Source organism: Onychostoma macrolepis, chromosome 07 (genome assembly GCF_012432095.1).
Source record: "Onychostoma macrolepis isolate SWU-2019 chromosome 07, ASM1243209v1, whole genome shotgun sequence".
Taxonomy (NCBI): domain Eukaryota; kingdom Metazoa; phylum Chordata; class Actinopteri; order Cypriniformes; family Cyprinidae; genus Onychostoma; species Onychostoma macrolepis.
This window is the reverse complement of record NC_081161.1, coordinates 34,130,882-34,148,969: the sequence shown is the minus strand read 5'-3', so window position 1 is coordinate 34,148,969 and position 18,088 is coordinate 34,130,882. Positions and strand designations below refer to the sequence as shown.

Sequence of the window (18,088 nt, the reverse complement as noted above, 5' to 3'; positions counted from 1 at the left end):
GTTTTCTGTATGATTGTTAAGTACAAAAATGAGAATTAGCAAGTTTGAAATACAGCATAATAATGGTGAGCATTCTCATTATTTCCTGAAGAGCATGTAAAGAGTGAAGATGTCATGACTTAGTTTATTTGAATTATACTGAGTATATAGAGTAGAATATAGAGCAATATTATAATAGTTGTGGAGTATATCAATGACATTTTTTAAAGGCTTTACCAGAATGTACACTGTACTGTTCAAAAGTTTGGGGTCTTTTATGCTTTTATAACAAAACAGCAATACTGTGAAATATTATTAGTTAAAAAAAAACAGTTGTATTTTAATATATTTTAAAATCAGTAGAAAAGAGTTGTGCTGCAGAAATCATAATACATTTTTTGTTGTGTTTTTTTGTGAATAGAAAGAATAATTTATTTTAAGAATGTTTTGTAACAATGTCAGTCTTCACTGTTAATTTCGATCAATTTGATTAATCTTTGCTGAATAAAAGTATTCGTTAAAAAATGATGTGCATGTACAGTAAATGTTGTTGTTGCAGTCATTGATCCTGATGCTATTTTAGTGCTAAAGCTAAATTGAAAGTCCTTTACAATGCATTCCTGGGTGCTGACTAAACTAGCAAACAACTATTAATCCATTCACTTTCTAACACGCACAATTCATTATGTCATTGGAAACGGAATGGATGACATAATTCAACATCCTCTCAACCCACCTCCCCACAACACACATGCTCAGCATGATTCATACTTCAAGGTCTCCAGGGTTTTTATCACAGAATGGAGTGTAATTATAAAAAGATATTAAGATTTATACAGTGTCAGCTTCTCAAAAAAAACTTCAGAGCTTGATTGACATGGAGGTTTAAAGGTCGAGATATTAATATAATCAGCTCATCAAGAGAAAACGTGAGGCCATGCCCTCTCCTGTTGTTTTGGCAGCTGCTATAAAGTGCAAGCGGATGTATTAATAATCTAATTCTTCATGACTCTACTGGTTTCCAGGTTACAGCGATACGTAAACTCTGAAAATAAAAACGAGAGATAAATCTGGGCTTTTTCTTGAGTCATGAACCCAAAGATAGAAGTCTTTGACAGATACAGGAGAGCTTCAACTAATTCTTCTTTGATCCTGTAATAATTTGCAAAGGCAGTCAGAAGCAGGTGTGGATTTTGAGACAAGAGGATCGGGCGTGTATAGCCTTGGCTGATGACCTCACCTTCTTGAGAGTGGTCTGCCACACACACACACTCAATTTAGTGAACGCTGCAACAACACGCACATACTCAGATACACAGAAACACAAAAAAGCCAACAAAACTCGCTGTTCTAACGACCCTATTCAGGTGAACGCACATAATAGAACATAAATGTAATTTCAGGCTTACTGACAGTGACATGCAACAAAAGGAATTTTCACCCAAAGCAACCATTTTAAATATTAGTATGTATTTGAAACACTCATATGAACACAGTTCGAACCATTATTGATTAAGTTTTGAAGAATTACACAAACAGAATGCACAAACAGCACAAATGAACCAGGTGCTATTCAAAACCTTGAAGAAGCTTAAAAGTGAAACTAGCTTTTTCTTTCTTCTCTGTAAGTGTCAAGGAACGATGGTTTGGATTTTTTAATTTGCAGGACTCTTACGGAAGAACAGAGAGAAGGGAAACAGCGAGCTGTGAAAACATTATGAAGAACATGCAGAAAATAAGTTCATTCTGAGTTTTCAATCTCAGAACTTTATGCAGATTCAAACACTTCAATATCTCACCTGGCCATTCTAGTAATGATCCCAGTGTTCTGTCCGGTTGTTGAATTTGGGTCAGGACCTTCAGGGGCAGCTAAACAATGTGTTAAAAATCCCGTAAGATTAAAAATCATTAGATTTTTACTACAACAGTTTCATCATTTTATTTTATTATTATTTTTTAGTGCTGTCAAACGATTAATCGTGATTAATCGCATCCAAAATAAAAGTTTTTGTTTACATAATATATGTGTGTGTACTGTGTATATTCATTATGTATATATAAAGACACACACATACAGCATATATTTTGAAAATATTTACATGTATATATTTATATTCATATAAATTATATCATATATAAATATATTTAATATATAAACATAAAATATTTTTCTTAAATATATACATACATGTGTGTATTTAATTTATATATACATAACAAATATACACAGTACACACATATATATTATGTAAACAAAAGCTTTTATTTGGGATGTGATTAATCACGATTAATCGTTTGACAGCACTATTTTTAACTAATAATAAGTAACTTTGTTAAATGTTTGCCCACCACAGATTTTACTGACGACTTTGTCAATGAATAAGCTTGATTGTCATTTGCTTGTGAATTTTGAGTAAATGTTGTGTAAAATAAGAGTTCATTTCAGCTAATTTGAGTACATCTCATTTACTAGCACTGAATTCTTCTACAACCCGAATTCCGGAAATGTTGGGATGTTTTTTTAAATTTGAATAAAATGAAACTAAAAGACTTTCAAATTACATGAGCCAATATTTTATTCAAACTAGAACATAAAGAACATAACAAATGTTCAAACGGAGAAATTTTACACTTTCATCCACTAAATGAGGTAATTTCAAATTTCATGCCTGCTACAGGTCTCCAAAAAGTTGGCACAGGGGCAACAAAGGGCTGAAAAAGAAATCTCCAGTGCGTAAGAGACAAGGCCGAAGACCTTTGTTGGATGCCCGTGGTCTTCGGGCCCTCAGACAACACTGCATCACTCATCGGCATGATTCTGTCATTGACATTACTAAATGGGCCCAGGAATACTTCCAGAAACCACTGTCGGTAAACACAATCCGTCGTGCCATCTGCAGATGCCAACTAAAGCTCTATTATGCAAAAAGGAAGCCATATGTGAACATGGTCCAGAAGCGCCTTCGTGCCCTGTGGGCCAAGGCTAATTTAAAATGAACTGTTTCAAAGTGGAAAAGTGTTCTATGGTCAGACGAGTCCAAATTTGACATTCTTGTTGGAAATCACAGACGCCTTGTCCTCCAGGCTAAAGAGGAGGGAGAACTTCCAGCGTGTTATCAGCGTTCAGTTCAAAAACCAGCATCTCTGATGGTATGGGGGTGCATAAGTGCATACGGTTTATATGCTACCCTCCAGATGACATCTATTTCAGGGAAGGCCTTGTGTATTTCAGCAGGACAATGCAAAACCACATACTGCAGCTATTACAACAGCATGGCTTCGTAGTAGAAGAGTCCGGGTGCTGAATTGGCCTGCCTGCAGTCCAGATCTCTTACCAATAGAGAACATTTGGTGCATCATTAAACGAAAAATACGTCAAAGACAACCACGAACTCTTCAACAGCTGGAAACCTATATCAGGCAAGAATGGGACCAAATCGCAACACCAAAACTCCAGAAACTCATAACCTCGATGCCCAGACGTCTTCAAACTGTTTTGAAAAGAAGAGGTGATGCTACACCATGGTAGTCATGGCCCCGTCCCACCTATTTTGAGACCTGTAGCAGGCATCAAATTTGAAATGAGCTCATTTTGTGCATAAAATTGCAAGATTTCTCAGTTTAAACATTTGTTATGTTAACTAAGTTCTATTGTGAATACAATATTGGCTCATGTGATTTGAAATTCTTTAGTTTTCATTTCCAGAATTCGGGTTGTATGCCATTGGCCATCCAGCTTTCTAGATACTGTTATTAACATTGGCCATTGAAAGCACATATCGGTTGACAACTAACTCTATCTGATCATTTGATAGTTAAAGGAATAGTTCACCCAAAAATAAAAATTGTGTCATTTAAATCATTTACTCACCCTTCACAGTTGATGATAGCCCTTGACTTCCATAGTATTTTATCAGTGGTTACCGTCAACTGCTTGGTTACCAACATTCTTCAAAATATCTTCTTTTGTGCATACAGGTTTGGAATGACAAGAGGGTAAGTAAATAATGACAGAATTTTCATTTCTGGGTGAACTATCCCATTAAACCTCAAAAAGGAAAGCGATTTGATGACTAATAACAGAAAACATTGTGAGCAGAATTGTGGGATTCAAAAGGCACAGTTCTGCTTACATTATTTGGGTTGGATCACTAATATATTAGGAAAGACACTGATATGCAATTTACCATCATGCACATCTGGTGCTGGTAGACAAGTCACATGTGAATCAGCATGAATCTACAACAGAATAGAAACAAGAGAGAGAAATTAAGAACATACCAATGATGGATGTGCTCACAAATGAAAAGTACCTGAAACAGGTTTTTTATTTTTATCAGCTGCTATAATTAACATAATGGAGTAGTTATGCCACCCGAATGAGCTAATATGTCAGATTGTGCACCCTGCAGGGGCAATTAAAAATGATTAACAATTGAGACAGTGTGTGTGTAAGTGATGGAGAGAAGAACTGGCTCCCCAAAACACACGTCCATCCACTAACCTCACTGCCACAAACAATCTCTTCTGCACCATTGGCCGAGGAAGGGGACTCCCTAAAAGAGAGAAAGATCTATTTGTTCTCTTTTTTTGACATATCTAATTCCTGTTCCCTTTTCCAGCACATTTAACATAAAAACAAAAGACCTGTTTTAGGCAAGTCTACAAGCGTATGAGCCTGAGGGCTTGCACACATACACACAAATTCCCTATGAAAAGACGTCTATTTTTGATACTGCAGTAGGTGAGCTGTGTAAACTCCACTGAATTACTGAAGTCTTCGCCAGAATTAACCAACATCATAATTTTCTCATCGCCCACCACAAACAAAATGAGGACATGACGGAATTAAAAGTACATGTCAAATTCTGTTCTCCGCTGGCTTATTGATTTGTGCATCTCTTTCTATGCGGAGGAATTGGATGAGATGGGATGTTATTTTAACAGCTAAATTATTATGTTCTGCCTGCAGATTGAGTGACAGCTTCATTGCGATGGCGCCCCATGCTCAGGCTCCTCTGCTCTGCTGTTTCATAACTGCTGCATGTGACTCAACACCTCATCACTCGGTTCAGCAATCTTATCAGTTTATCAACCATCACTGAAAACAAAGTGGAAAATCCCACAAATGTCTCCTTGTGTCTGTCTGACAGCAAGGTCCCATGAAAAATATTTATAAACACCATCCTATTGTATGGCTTGGTTTCATCATCACTCCAAATGGCCTTTTAAATGATTGGCATCTATTTACTGGATGAGTCATGCGATGAAGTTTGGGCCTGTCCTTCTGTTGTATTATTCATTATTATTTTATTCCCATTTATGTTGTATTGTGACATTATGCATCGAGCAAGGACTTTAAATAAGTACAGATTTGACACTACAAGTGTTGGAATAAAAATAACTAAAATACACTTTGTGGGAAAGACAGATTTGCATAGGTGAAGGACAAGACTTGACATTGATTTATTACCTCATGCAGCATATAAAAAAGCAGCACATCAACACTTACTGAATATAGCACTCTGGGGTTTGCTTATTATTCTTGTGTTGGTTCATAGTGCCCTCTTCTGGATGATCCATTGCAGTGGTTTGGTCTGTCCTCATTGGCTCACTAGCACACTGTGGACTTTTCAATATAGACAGTTTCTCCTGTGGGCATTTACATTTACTTTCGTCAGCTTCTGACAATCACAATGATAGGAATCAAGCACCATGGCAAAACATTACGTATTTAATTTTTACAGGTTCAAATGAGAAATGAACCACAAAATAATTCCAACATAATTTAAGAAATGAATATTTAACAAAAGACACTCACCGGTGTGTTCCAGGCATTGGTATTTTTCACTGCTGAACAAGAGTCAAAGAGTCAAAGACTAAGTTAATTTAAAGCATGTGTCATAGTGAAAATGTTATATTGAGAGAACTCCCACCTGCATATGGAAAGGCTGGTTCACGATACTCTACATACAGTGTGATAAGGAAGGGGTATGGAGACAGTTTTACACCCTCTTTCACGAACTTCATTTTGGACACTTGTTCCCATTTACTTTTGTCTGTAAGTGTGGTGTGTTGTCAAGGGAAGTAATGGTTCATTATTTGTATAAATTGTAGTTATCACCTTTAATTTAAGAGTCAAAAGTCAAGACTCCCTGTTGGCTGAGTTCTTTCATACATTTAAAGGGATAGTTCAATAAAATGAAACTTTGGTTATCATTTACTTAACCCCATGTTCTTCTTTTTTCTTCTGTGGAACATAAAAATGTTATTTACAAAATGTCTTAGCGCCCCCTACAGGTTTGGGAGAGCAATTTCATTTTTGGGTAAAGTTATATTCAGAGAAGCATACAGGGAAAAATGTTGAAATGCTGGGTGGTGAAGGGGTGAAGACCATCCAGGTTTGCAAGTACCGCACGCACAGCATTCTGCAAAACAAAATCCGATTAGGAATGAAATCTTCCCAAGGTTTACTAAATCAAATCCAAAATGATAATCCTGATCTTAAAAAACCTCCAACTCCTCACTGACTAGCTCTCCATACAGCATTTCTTCCTCATGAACGCTATAAAAGACAATGTCCAAATCAGATTGGCTATTTCTAGAGAAATGACCTCGTTTTGTAGGCTATCTAATATCAAAAGGTAGACTATATTGTAAAGGTAAAAGTATATTGTAAAGGTAAAGGTAAAAATCGTAAAGGTATTCAAAATAATATAGCATACTTTATATTAAACAAATAAAATAAGCTTGCATAGTCTTGCCTGCTCATGTCTCCTCTTCTTATCTTGAATTTGAAGACTTGTTGTCCAGCCTGAAAAAATCTGGTCTCAGGTACAGGGAAGGAAAAGGTCTGGACTGACATGGTTACTCTTTTAAGTATAAATGGAACCTTCACTGGAAAAATATTAAACAAGAGGTATGGTATTACCTATATGATAAATGCATGTTTTATGTTTATATGTGTATAGTTTACAGAAATAAACAACTCCAGCTTGCTAGGACAAACGATCAATTCCCTCAGTTTCTGTCATTTATAAAGCCAATACAGAATCTTTATTTATTTATTTTTTATTTATGAATGGAAATGACATGGTAAATAAACACCCAGAGGCAAAAGTATAAATTACCGTAACGCCTCAAGTATTTCCCGCCAACTGTTTTAGAACGTTGAAAAAGAGCGCGGGCCTGTCATGGGCTATCAGCGGTCCCGCCCTCAAGTCATGAAAACAAACTCTGATTGGTGAAATGCGACATCCAGTGAGACGCAAAACCGCTGCTATCTCTATGGTGACTAGAGTTCCAACCACAAATATATGTCCCGCCCCTTTATCGTCACATGATCAAGTTAGGTTGAGCGGATTGTACAGCAGTTGACATAGATAAGGCTGTATGAGAAAGTTTTTTGCTTGAACGTAGATAAATTAGTACTGTTATTTACGTGGAGCAGATCATTGAACCTTGACCGTGTTGAAGTCACTGGCGCCTGTTTGTTTTTTCATTTTCAAGAAAACCTGCAGGGTGAGTTTTTGTCTCTGTTAACGTTACTCCAATTTTATCATCTCAATGCATTTTAAATATATTATTCTTAATGCACATGCTTCATCACTTCATCCTTATGCACTACAGCTTTCATAGTCTCCAAAATAAGGCTTCCTTCTCTCCAAATGACTGAGCCTCAGCCATCTGTACTTCTCAACACTGGGACTCGGATGCCTCTGTTGGGACTGGGCACTTTCCGTTTGCAGGGTCAAGAGGACACTTATAATGCTGTGGATGCAGCTTTGACAGCTGGTTACCGTGCCTTTGACACTGCGGCAGTGTACCATAATGAAGCACAATTAGGTCATGCCCTCCGTTGCCTGTTGCCCAAGCATGGCCTCTCTCGAGAAGATGTTTATATTACTAGTAAATTGGGTCCCAAAGATCAAGGGTCCAAAGCCAGAGATGGTTGCCTGAGGAGCCTGGAGCAATTGGGATTGGGCTACATTGACCTATATCTTATTCATTGGCCAGGTACTCAGGGGCTGCCAGCAGGGGATAAACGAAATCCTGAAAACCGTGCTCAAAGCTGGACAGTCTTGGAGGAGTTCTACACAGAAGGAAAATTTCGGGCCATTGGGGTGTCTAATTACACAGTAGAGCACATGCATGAGCTACTGAAGAGTTGTAAAGTGCCCCCAGCAGTTCTTCAGGTGGAGTTCCACCCAAAGCTGGTTCAAATGGACTTGAGGGCACTTTGTAAGGAAAGAGCGGTGTGTTTTCAGGCATACTCGTCTCTTGGAACAGGGGTTCTACTATCAGACCATGTGGTTCTGGATTTAGCAAAAAAGTATGGGAGGACATCAGCCCAAGTGTTGCTGAGGTGGGCTGTACAACAGAACATTCCAGTACTTCCAAAATCATGTCAGCCAGAACGTGTGGAAGAGAATGGGCGTCTGTTTGACTTTGAGATTAGCGAGGAGGATGTGGAAAGGCTCTCTGCTCTAGATTGCGGGGAGAAGTTCTGCTGGGATCCAACACAAGTGTCTTAAAGACAACTCATTGACAAAAACTCATGTTTTGACTTACTGAAATTCCTACTATTTTATCTTTTGCTAGACCATTTGAAAGAGAACTGTAAAAACCTCACATAAAACAAAGGAGTAGAGCGTGACTAATGCACAAGTAAAATACTGCAGTTTGATATATTTCCAAATTGTATTACACGAAGAACAGTACTTACATTTTATGTTTCAGAAAGAAGCAAGAACAATCTGTGCTAAAAATGATTTATTCATTTCTTAATAGGCTATATTGGTTACAAACAATAACATCACAATAAAATGTTTTTAATTAATAAAAAAGTTACAAGGCATTGAAAATCTGTTGTGTTCAAGTAATACCAGTAATGATTGTGTCCCCTGCTTTCTTGGGTATTTAGACCCATTCTTGTTTTTAAGCTTTTGTGCTTATTATTGTAGAAACTTACAATAGATTTTATGACTCAAGAGGTGGTAATAAACCAAAAGGGCTCTTCAAAGTGGCCAAAGTCCCTTTACAGTAGAAACTTTTTTTTTTTTTTTTTACAGCTGATGGTCTAAACATATTGTTAAAATTCCTTTAACAGATAATGTATAAAAAAATACCTTCAACGTCTTTTGATTTCATCTGAATATGAAAACCAATGTGGCAGAGTGACAGGAAGTCTATGATTCGAGCAAGCTGATATCCAGCTTTCTCACATTCATGAGATTTACTGCATAATATTCCCAGAGCTCAAGGAAAATTGGAGATTCTCCGGTTTTGTTATTTTTGTGGGCTAGCACATGCCAGTGAGAAACCGATTATGCTTTTCCACAGTCAATGGTCCCAGTGCAGTTCATGAAAAGGATTTAAAACCAGTCAATGGAATTATTCCTTCTCTTCACAGCAGTGCATCCTTTTCTTCTACCACCAATTGTTATGTACAGTAGTTCTCTTTTCTCTTTTCTTCCATCATTCATTCACTGTCAGTCACTCTGCGGGGCGTGACTCAGCATCAGACTCTTTGTGACTCCAAAGGAAGGTCAACCAGCTGGGGGACTGCCGCATCTGACGTGTTGTTCCTGCGCTCTTCACCCTCTTCATCTGTAAGAGATGTAAGATAAGAAAATCATTTTCATTTTCCATTGTTTAATAAGTAGGTTAAACAGAGTTTTAGTTGATCGCTATTCTGGAACTAGGTTTCCTTACCCCTTTATCAAGGAGGATGTCAAACTCATCACTCATTCTCCTTAGCTGTCGGCCATATTTCTTAGCTGCCCACAAAGCAGGAGGAGCCGAGCGAGATCTCGGCCTGAAAGGATCACCTCCAACCAAATCGCCTTCATCTGCTGCCCCGGTCTCCAGCAGGTCCTCGTCATTCATGGAAAGATTCCGGTGTCTCCCTAGTTGTTCTCCTACAATGACATTTGATATTGAATGACACCTGATCAGATCAGACCTTGAGTTGGAATACATTTAAAGTATTCCTTCATGTGAAATAAATGTTTCATTATTGGTTTTACAAGCTAAAACCAATGCCACCACAGAGTTTATTCGAATGAAAAAAATATGTTTGAGATTTTGAGAAATGTGCTACATTCTTGTATTTGTTTGTAATTGTGGTCTGCTGTGCTGTGTATCCAAGATACAACAGAAATGACGTGTGTTCTTGTAACTATCCTACAGGCCCTTGAGACTGACTCACCTTTCAGCTTATCAGGCAGAGCGAGATGTTGCTTTCTCTGTGGTGATCCACTGTTATTTTTCATCTGGCCTGATTCCTCACGGTCTTCCGATGTCTCAGTCTCTGACTCATTGTCAGAGATACTGAACATTTGTGCCATGATTAAACTGCAAGTTAAAAGAAAAAGTTGATTAATTACACCTTCATTTATGAACATTTCTAAATTTACTGTTTATTGAGTAAATGGAAAGATTGGTTGTTGCTGTTTGTGTGTTATTTCACATTATGAAATAGCTTATCCTCAAGCAGATCAACTAAGAGCAGAGTCAGGATCAACAATATAACCTCATAAGCTACTGGTAAAGAAGAGGCAAACAGTGCAATACTGCTTGATTAATATAAGCAACACTGTCGCGCAGTATTTCACTCTTGAGCCACCACCACAAAACAACAAAAAACAGTGTTATGGTCTGAACTCAGACAGACTTTCTCGACGCGATCGTTCATAGTGTAAACCGATACAGACATTCTCAGAGCTGATTTCAAAGAAATAACCTGCATTATCCGACAATAAACATAACAATAACATTATTACCAGTACCAGGCTTTCTTAAATTTAGTTCTGCAAATGCTAACTAACTTATGCTTATCGAGTTACGTATCATGATGGCAACCATAATTATTACATTTTAAGATACGGTTGTAATCTCACACGGTCACGTATAAAAACGGGGAACAACAGGCAACTTCTGTTTACAACTTTGAGGCTCAGTGCCACCCCAAACCCTTACAAAGAGGCTGTACCGTCCGACGACCGCGGGTTGATAACTTTTTTTAAACTTTTTTCTTTTAACTTTGAAGTGTTTTAAAAATCGCGTCGTGTATTTGTTTAATTAGAAATATTTAAACTATCGAGTTACCCACCGATTTTTGGAGTCTGTCGGCGTCTTGCGTACAGTCTTCCGGGTGATCTGGGTCTCTGTGTTTTTTTGGACTGGCTCTGTTTGGATTCCTGCTGCTGTCCTGACCCGCACCCGTGCTGTGGGGAGTAGAGGCGCAACGGCAAATCACCTCCAACTCACACAGTGAAGGACATAATGTAAAGAATAACAAATTCATTGAAATAAACACAGGCGTTGTTTTATTAAACGTTTCAGTCCTAAATTCCTAATTTCTAAATTTATAGAAAACCCCTTTAAATATAAATTTAGCCTCATTTAGCCTACCAAATCAATGAATACATGAAAAAACAAAAGAGTTTTTGATATGGACAACGGTTATTATTCAGAAATTAATGTCAGCCAATTGTGGCATTGGAAATAAATCGATAATGATAAAACGTTTGCTTTTATGATAAAGACTGATAATGATGCAATAAAATTACTGGGAAAAATAGGAAAACATTCTGCGCTAATTAAGTAAAATGAAAAGAAAATGTTTACAATTGGGTGCGTAGATTAAATCAATAGAGAAAAATACAAAAAGCAAAAGCAAAAAATCCGCACACCAAACGAAATGCAAAGTTCAAAGTCTTTTCAACAAAAAATATTCCTGAAGATTTACATAAAGGTGACAACAAAAATTAAAGTGCCCAAACAAAAAAGTGACTGCACACACACACACACACACACACACACACTCTCTCGCTCTCTCTCACACACACACACACACACACACACTCACACAAAGCAAACGTTTTAGTCCTTCTGGACTATTTTCAATGCTAAAAGGTATACTCCTAACAAGAATAGTGCTAACAACCTAACAACCTAATATTTTCTGTAAAGCTGCTTTGCAACGATTGGTATCGTGAAAAGCGCTATACAAATAAACTTGAATTGAAAAATACTTGAACTGAATAGAAATATAATAAACAATAAATTATATTAATATATAATAAATAAAATTATATAAAATAATTATAAAAAGGAAAAAATACAATTACTGGGTACATATTTAATGTTTTGGACATTTTTACATCTTTATGTCCTGTGTTATGTCCATGTCACGTTTAATAACTATTAATATCCAATGGTGGTGAGGTTGCTATGTGAAGCACAAGATGTCGCTGTCTTGCAATGCAGGGTTTGTGTTTTGAGTTGATATTAAGCAGGGGTTGTAATAATTAGCATCAAAATTCTCACGCAGTGTCATATATTCAGTCATTACCTGACTGAACACATTTTCCCTCATTAAATAACCTGAATTTAATTTTCTTTTTATATTGTGACAGGTATAAAAAGTTCATAATTGTATAATAAAAAGAGAGTTTTAAATTAAACCTCTCCTACATATGTATTCATTAAAGTATTACAGATAAATACAATGTTGTTTTGTCCACTCTAAAAACTTGTTTTGCCGTAATGAATCGTTCAACAGTAATACCGGAAGTAAAAGCTCCAGTCTTTTCCTCTCTCTCTCTCTCTGTCTCTCTGGGCGCTGTGTTTGTTCTGTAGAGCGCGTCGCGAGGATATGGAAGATGGCGAGCGCCGAGACAGCAGCAGAGCACGAACGAATCCTGCGTGAGATTGAGAGCACAGACACTAACTGCATCGGGCCAACACTCCGGTAAGTCTTCATTAACCGTACCGGAGGCTACCGGGCTCGGGGTGCGATGTGACATTTTGGTTCCAAGGTTCCCGGAGAGGCTGTTCTCCTTGTTCCCTCAACTTCTCACTCAGAGACTTGCCAGGAAATCTTCCATTCAAGTTGTCAGGCTGGTAAAGTAGGTGCTCAGTAGCGGTTTAGAGAAAGTTTTAGTTAGTATTCCTCTCACATGTCCCCCTGCATGGCTCCCGGGGAGCAGGCGGATATTTGAGTATAATGAATAACGCTCTTTATTTGAAAACAAACCAAAAGAGACGTGGACACTGTGTTGTGTTGTTGCTGTCCATTGTATTTAGGGAAGTAACCTAGGTTTTTAACTTCTCAAAACAGATGGCATTTTGATTTTTTCCTAACATGTATTTCTGCGTCAGAGCTTGATGACACATTTGTTTTGATTGGACATGAGTAGTTATGGGTGAAATAAATTAAAAGGTGCTTATGAAAACCAAAATCAGTTGTCATCAAATTAGCATAGTTACTTCATGTGGAGTTTAAAATTTTTAACCAGACTGAGCTACATTTGCAAACCACAGATTAAAGCTAAATGTCAGAAAGTCTGTAAGAAATGGTAGACATTTTAAAAAGGATTTTATGAGAGGAAATCAACAATCCAGTAGTATTTTCGTTTAGTTGGTTCAGCTTTAGTTTATCTTTCGTGGCCTATATTTATATTCAGTTGTTTTTATTTATCAATCACTTATCAGGATGTCAAGGCATCATGACTCAACTAAAGCTGTTTACAGTGAAGATCTGCAGTGAATTTGATCTGTAATGATTAGATTCACAATATCTTGTACACAGAACTTAGAGAGCATAATGTGTCATTCTTCAGCACAGTAAATATAAGTGTACCTTTTCCACTAACTTTCCGCATATCTGACCTGCATCTGTCAACTATGTTGTTTGGATGCTATTACCAATCACTAATTTAATCCAGCCCCTGTTACGTGATGACTAGTTTGTTTTACATGTTGTTCGGATAGTGGAACTGTGTGATGCTAATTTTGGTGCTAGCAGGGTGTGTGGGGGACATTGATAACAGTTTCATAATCTTCACACCCTCTGATGGGAGATTTTGCAGAATGACATTGTGTGCACAGCCTGGCTTCCTAGCCTTGCTAATGTTTGCATGTTTAGTCATCATTTGTGATTGGTTATTTTACACCAGTCCCATAAGACAGTTTCACCTAAAAAGACAAGGTGAGGTTTCCTTTATTATATATGGCAAGTGCATAACAAGAGAGTGGAGCTAATGCTTGCTGACCAGCTAAAGAAATTTAGCTTTTGTGTTTTTCTTTTTCTTTTTTGTGGTAAAAAAAATACAACCCGAATTCCGTAAATGTTGGGACATTTTATAAATTTGAATAAAATGAAAACTAAAAGAATTTCAAATGACATGAGCCAATATTTTATTCACACAATAGAACATAGATAACATAACAAATGTTTAAACTGAGAAATTTTACAATTTTATGTACAAAATGAGCTCATTTCAAATTTGATGCCTCCTACAGGTCTCAAGATAGTTGGGACGGGGCCATGTTTACCATAGTGTAGCTTCTCCTCTTCTTTTCAAAACAGTTTGAAGATGTCTGGGCATCGAGGTTATAAGTTTCTGGAGTTTTGGTGTTGCGATTTGGTCCCATTCTTGCCTGATATAGGTTTCCAGCTGCTGAAGAGTTCGTGGTCATCTTTGACGTATTTTTCGTTTAATGATTCACCAAATGTTCTCTATAGGTGAAAGATCTGGACTGCAGGCAGGCCGATTCAGCACCCGGACTCTTCTGCTACGAAGCCATGCTGTTGTAATAGCTGCAGTATGTGGTTTTGCATTGCCCTGCTGAAATACACAAGGCCTTCCCTGAAATAGACGTCGTCTGGAGGAGCATATGTTGCTCTAAAACCTTTATATACCTTTCAGCATTTATAGTGCCTTCCAAAACATGCAAGCTGCCCATACCGTATGCACTTATGCACCCCCATACCATCAGAGATGCTGGCTTTTGAACTGAACGCTGATAACACGCTGGAAGGTCTCCCTCCTCTTTAGCCCGGAGGACACAGCGTCCGTGATTTCCAACAAGAATGTCAAATTTGGTCTCGTCTGACCATAGAACACTTTTCCACTTTGAAACAGTCCATTTTAAATGAGCCTTGGACCACAGGACACGAAGGCACTTCTAGACCATGTTCACATGGCTTCCTTTTTGCATGAAAGTCAAGCTTTAGTTGGCATCTGCAGATGGCACGGCGGATTGTGTTTACTGACAGTGGTTTCTGGAAGTATTCCTGGGCCCATTTAGTAATGTCAATGACAGAATCATGCCGATGAGTGATGCAGTGTCGTCTGAGGAACCGAAGACCACGGGCATCCAACAAAGGTCTTCGGCCTTGTCCCTTACGCACAGAGATTTCTCCAGTTTCTCTGAATCTTTTGATGATGTTATGCACTGTAGATGATGAGGTTTGCAAAGCTTTTGCAATTTGACATTGAGGAACGATGTTTTTAAAGTATTCCACAATCTTTGTACACACTCTTTCACAGATTGGAGAGCCTCTGCCCATCTTTACTCTGCCTCTCTAAGACATCCCTTTTATAGCTAGTCATGTTACAGACCTGAGGTCAATTAACTTAATTATTTTCTAGATGTTCTCCCAGCTCAATCTTTTCAAAATGTCTTGCTTTTTCAGCCCTTTGTTGCCCCCGTGCCAACTTTTTTGAGACCTGTAGCAGGCATCAAATTTGAAAGGTATTTAGTGGATAAAAGTGTAAAATGTCTCCGTTAAACATTTTTGTTCTCTATGTTCTATTGTGAATTAATTACTGGATCATGTGATTTCAACAAATAGAGAAGGCCGTAGTGCCAAACACAAGTCTGAAAGTCCAGTAGATCAGTAATATACGGTGCGTAGATCCAAAAAATATGAAGATTAATAGACCAGAAAGATCCGCACTCATCCAAATAGCCCAAAAAGGCTTATCATTTATTATTCAGAGGTCATGAAAAGTGCAAAAAAGTGCATAGGTGCAACAGTGCAAAACGTTTTCGGGTATTACCCCTTCCTCAGTGCCATGGATCATGTGATTTGAAAGTTTTCATTTTATTCAAATTTAAATCTGATGCAAAATTCACTTTTCAAGTTGTTTGAACATAAATGTGTGTTGGAAGTGTGTGTACACTTCCATCCTATAATGATAAAATCCACCCAGTGTTTTTTTTTTTTAAATCCCTATTTTAAAATCTCCTTTCTCAATTCAGGCTGTTCTGAGATTCCTGTCAGAATGACATAGTTCTGTACAGACCGCTCCCGCTTGATTGACAAGGCCGTCTTACCTTAGACCCGCCCTGAGTGAGCTGAGAGCTGTCCGCCATTGTGTCGACTCCAAGGCAGGGGAAGAAAAGATGTATTCGATTAAGCAATTGAAGTGTTTAGTTGTTCGATGTAATAATGAATATAGCAGTCATCATCTACTCCTCACATCTGAGCCGCTGAAGATGCAGAAGATTAATGTTAACGTTACTTTCGTTTTGAAGGGAATGCGCTGTTCCCCGATCTACATAAATGCGTGGACTAAATGATTGGAGAGACATTTTTAAAATATAAACTCAAATAAATGAATAAATAAATACATTTAAGTAAGTTTTTTTTTTTTTTTTTTTTTTTAAGAAAGTTAAGGGCCATTATTGTCAATTAAGCCTAAAATCTAATGTAAAATGATCTAATCTAATTCTAATCCAAAATAATTTAAAAATAGATTTAAAAAATAAAACTTTTTTTATTGGATATAAAAATGCAGTGTCACAGTAACAAGAATCTAATAATCAACCTTGTGAATAATGGAAAGTAAATATGAACTTCAAAATAATGTTTTACATCTATGTAGCAATGAAAAGTTTGAGGGTAAATTTGTATTTCTTTTCTAAAAATGTGACCTGGACATCTTTTATATTGATCCCAAAACACACATGGTAAGACCTGTATCCTTTCAAACTAGGTATTTTTTTTGTTCATATCTCTGAACTAATTACATCACTGCACATTGGAAGGACCTCAAATAATGCAGAGACTTCCCATGTATCATACTGTAAGGTCAAGTTGTGTAAAGCAAGGTTACATCACTTTTGTTTGCTAATTGGTTGTGTGGAGCTAATGGGCTGTGTGTTCTCTCTGTGTTTCCAAAGGACAGTGCAGGGCCTCTCACATTCTGATGTGCTTTTAGATGCCTTGTAATGGATGGTACAACACATTGCCAGACAAGGCTCAATAAACCGTAAACAAGCTAATCGATAACAGCATTTTTTTAATGGTTGGCTGAAACAGCCTTCCCCCTCTGACTCCTGATCATCATTTCCTCTGTCTTTTTTCTTATCTCCTTGTCTGGTTGAGCTTTTTTTGTTTCCATTTTTAAATGCCTCTCATTTTAAGCTCAGATGCATTTGATAGTGGTTTACTTTTAATCTGTTGGTATAAACAGGTTTAATGTCCCCATATCTCTGTTTTAGAACTTCTGTCTAAAGGTTGACATTTTCTGCTTTTTGTAGCACAGCTGTCAGCGAATGTGACCTGTTTTTCACAAAAAAACAGTGTGTGTTTTGTTAGTAGAAACGGCGTAAATTGGTATCAGCATTTGTACCATGGGCTGTCTGTGTTATATTGTGTCCATGTGATAGTTGATGTCTCATGCAACATGTTTTTCTTTCTCATGTGCACAGGCTTGTACTCACATAGTATTTAAATGAAACTCCTGAGTGTGTGAGAACTATATTTGGCCTCACATGAAGACAGATCTTACAAGACTTCTGGGGCTCTAGGTCTGAAATGTGTGTGTGTGTGTATCAGAGAGAGAATGCTGAGAAAGCCTGGGCTGGTCTGCCTTAGTGAGTCAGTTTCCCCAGACTGTGCTGCCTCCACTTCTGCTCAGCTCAGACTATAATTATTTGATTATTTTGGTCATTTCATATAAATGGACTGGTTATGGCTAGTGTTAGAAATTGCTTTTTGCAGTCTGTAGTTTACAAATGGTTTTCATTGCTCTATAGAAGAAGTGATTGGCTGTTTCATAATGTGCACACACGTCAGGACTTGTGATTACATTCCTATGGTTAAGCCCTGTAGCATAATGCACACACAGAAAAATCAGTCTGCCATTCCTTGGTCCACTCATCCTTCCCAAGATATCTGGTATTTTTTTAATCTAATTGTGAACAAATCATTCATGCATTTTTTTTTAATCATAATTTTTAATCAAAATGTCCTAACTTAATGTTCCGATGGTGAAAAGTCAGAGTTGTTGCTGGTGACATATGCTAA

The 18,088-nt window shown here is 37.4% G+C and overlaps 4 protein-coding genes across 15 annotated transcripts in view; 2 read left to right on the top strand and 2 right to left on the bottom strand.

Annotated features, from left to right (window-relative positions):
* Nucleotides 1-386: 386 nt before the first annotated feature.
* Nucleotides 387-7,252, bottom strand: LOC131543358 (membrane-anchored junction protein). Of its 7 annotated transcripts, none has more exons than XM_058780616.1 (11): nucleotides 7,110-7,249; nucleotides 6,744-6,876; nucleotides 6,511-6,544; nucleotides 6,332-6,407; nucleotides 5,916-6,038; nucleotides 5,801-5,832; nucleotides 5,492-5,631; nucleotides 4,484-4,535; nucleotides 4,167-4,218; nucleotides 1,779-1,848; nucleotides 388-1,683 (listed from the first exon to the last, which is right to left on the bottom strand). In XM_058780616.1, exons 2-11 carry the CDS (start codon nucleotides 6,842-6,844, stop codon nucleotides 1,635-1,637), a joined length of 729 nt encoding a protein of 242 aa, XP_058636599.1. In that variant the 5' UTR covers nucleotides 6,845-6,876; nucleotides 7,110-7,249; the 3' UTR covers nucleotides 388-1,634. The 7 variants fall into 7 exon arrangements, with proteins under 7 accessions (XP_058636603.1, XP_058636602.1, XP_058636599.1 ...); XM_058780618.1 differs by having other exon boundaries at nucleotides 389-1,683; nucleotides 6,493-6,544; nucleotides 6,744-6,803; nucleotides 7,110-7,247; XM_058780617.1 differs by lacking the exon at nucleotides 7,110-7,249 and adding an exon at nucleotides 6,911-6,942 and having other exon boundaries at nucleotides 389-1,683; nucleotides 6,493-6,544; nucleotides 6,744-6,803.
* An 80-nt stretch (nucleotides 7,253-7,332) lies between these two features.
* On the top strand, nucleotides 7,333-8,582 carry zgc:101765 (uncharacterized protein LOC450036 homolog). The gene is made up of 2 exons (XM_058780613.1): nucleotides 7,333-7,500; nucleotides 7,609-8,582. Exon 2 carries the CDS (start codon nucleotides 7,647-7,649, stop codon nucleotides 8,511-8,513), a length of 867 nt encoding a protein of 288 aa, XP_058636596.1. The 5' UTR covers nucleotides 7,333-7,500; nucleotides 7,609-7,646; the 3' UTR covers nucleotides 8,514-8,582.
* A 154-nt stretch (nucleotides 8,583-8,736) lies between these two features.
* badb (BCL2 associated agonist of cell death b) lies at nucleotides 8,737-11,214 on the bottom strand. The gene is made up of 4 exons (XM_058780621.1): nucleotides 11,093-11,214; nucleotides 10,190-10,335; nucleotides 9,694-9,899; nucleotides 8,737-9,588 (listed from the first exon to the last, which is right to left on the bottom strand). The coding sequence occupies exons 2-4, from the start codon at nucleotides 10,326-10,328 to the stop codon at nucleotides 9,475-9,477; spliced, it is 459 nt and encodes a 152-aa protein (XP_058636604.1). The 5' UTR covers nucleotides 10,329-10,335; nucleotides 11,093-11,214; the 3' UTR covers nucleotides 8,737-9,474.
* Nucleotides 11,215-12,565: 1,351 nt separating this feature from the next.
* The window catches only part of exoc6b (exocyst complex component 6B), a 98,567-nt gene continuing 93,044 nt past the window's right edge, over nucleotides 12,566-18,088 (top strand). For 3 of the 6 annotated variants that reach the window (XM_058780611.1, XM_058780606.1, XM_058780612.1), the window contains exon 1: nucleotides 12,568-12,736. In XM_058780611.1, the coding sequence (XP_058636594.1) occupies nucleotides 12,648-12,736 (89 nt within the window). In that variant the 5' untranslated portion in view covers nucleotides 12,568-12,647. Of the gene's footprint in view, nucleotides 12,737-18,088 lie in introns of all 6 variants that reach the window. The other 3 variants (XM_058780610.1, XM_058780609.1, XM_058780608.1) reach the window with 3 other exon arrangements.

Bases quoted from the DNA above. Each gene is read 5' to 3' on its own strand.
- LOC131543358 (XM_058780614.1), bottom strand. From the start codon at position 6,844: ATGTCAGTCCAGACCTTTTCCTTCCCTGTACCTGAGACCAGATTTTTT. The intron at 1,849-4,166 runs GTAAATTGCATA...CACATTGTTTAG, and splicing joins AGCACCAGATGTGCATGATG to CTGCCCCTGAAGGTCCTGAC. The intron at 1,684-1,778 runs GTGAGATATTGA...ATGTTTTCACAG, and splicing joins ATCATTACTAGAATGGCCAG to CTCGCTGTTTCCCTTCTCTC.
- zgc:101765 (XM_058780613.1), top strand. From the start codon at position 7,647: ATGACTGAGCCTCAGCCATCTGTACTTCTCAACACTGGGACTCGGATG.
- badb (XM_058780621.1), bottom strand. From the start codon at position 10,328: ATGGCACAAATGTTCAGTATCTCTGACAATGAGTCAGAGACTGAGACA. The intron at 9,900-10,189 runs GTGAGTCAGTCT...ATGTCATTGTAG, and splicing joins TCTGCCTGATAAGCTGAAAG to GAGAACAACTAGGGAGACAC. The intron at 9,589-9,693 runs GTAAGGAAACCT...CATCTCTTACAG, and splicing joins ACATCCTCCTTGATAAAGGG to ATGAAGAGGGTGAAGAGCGC.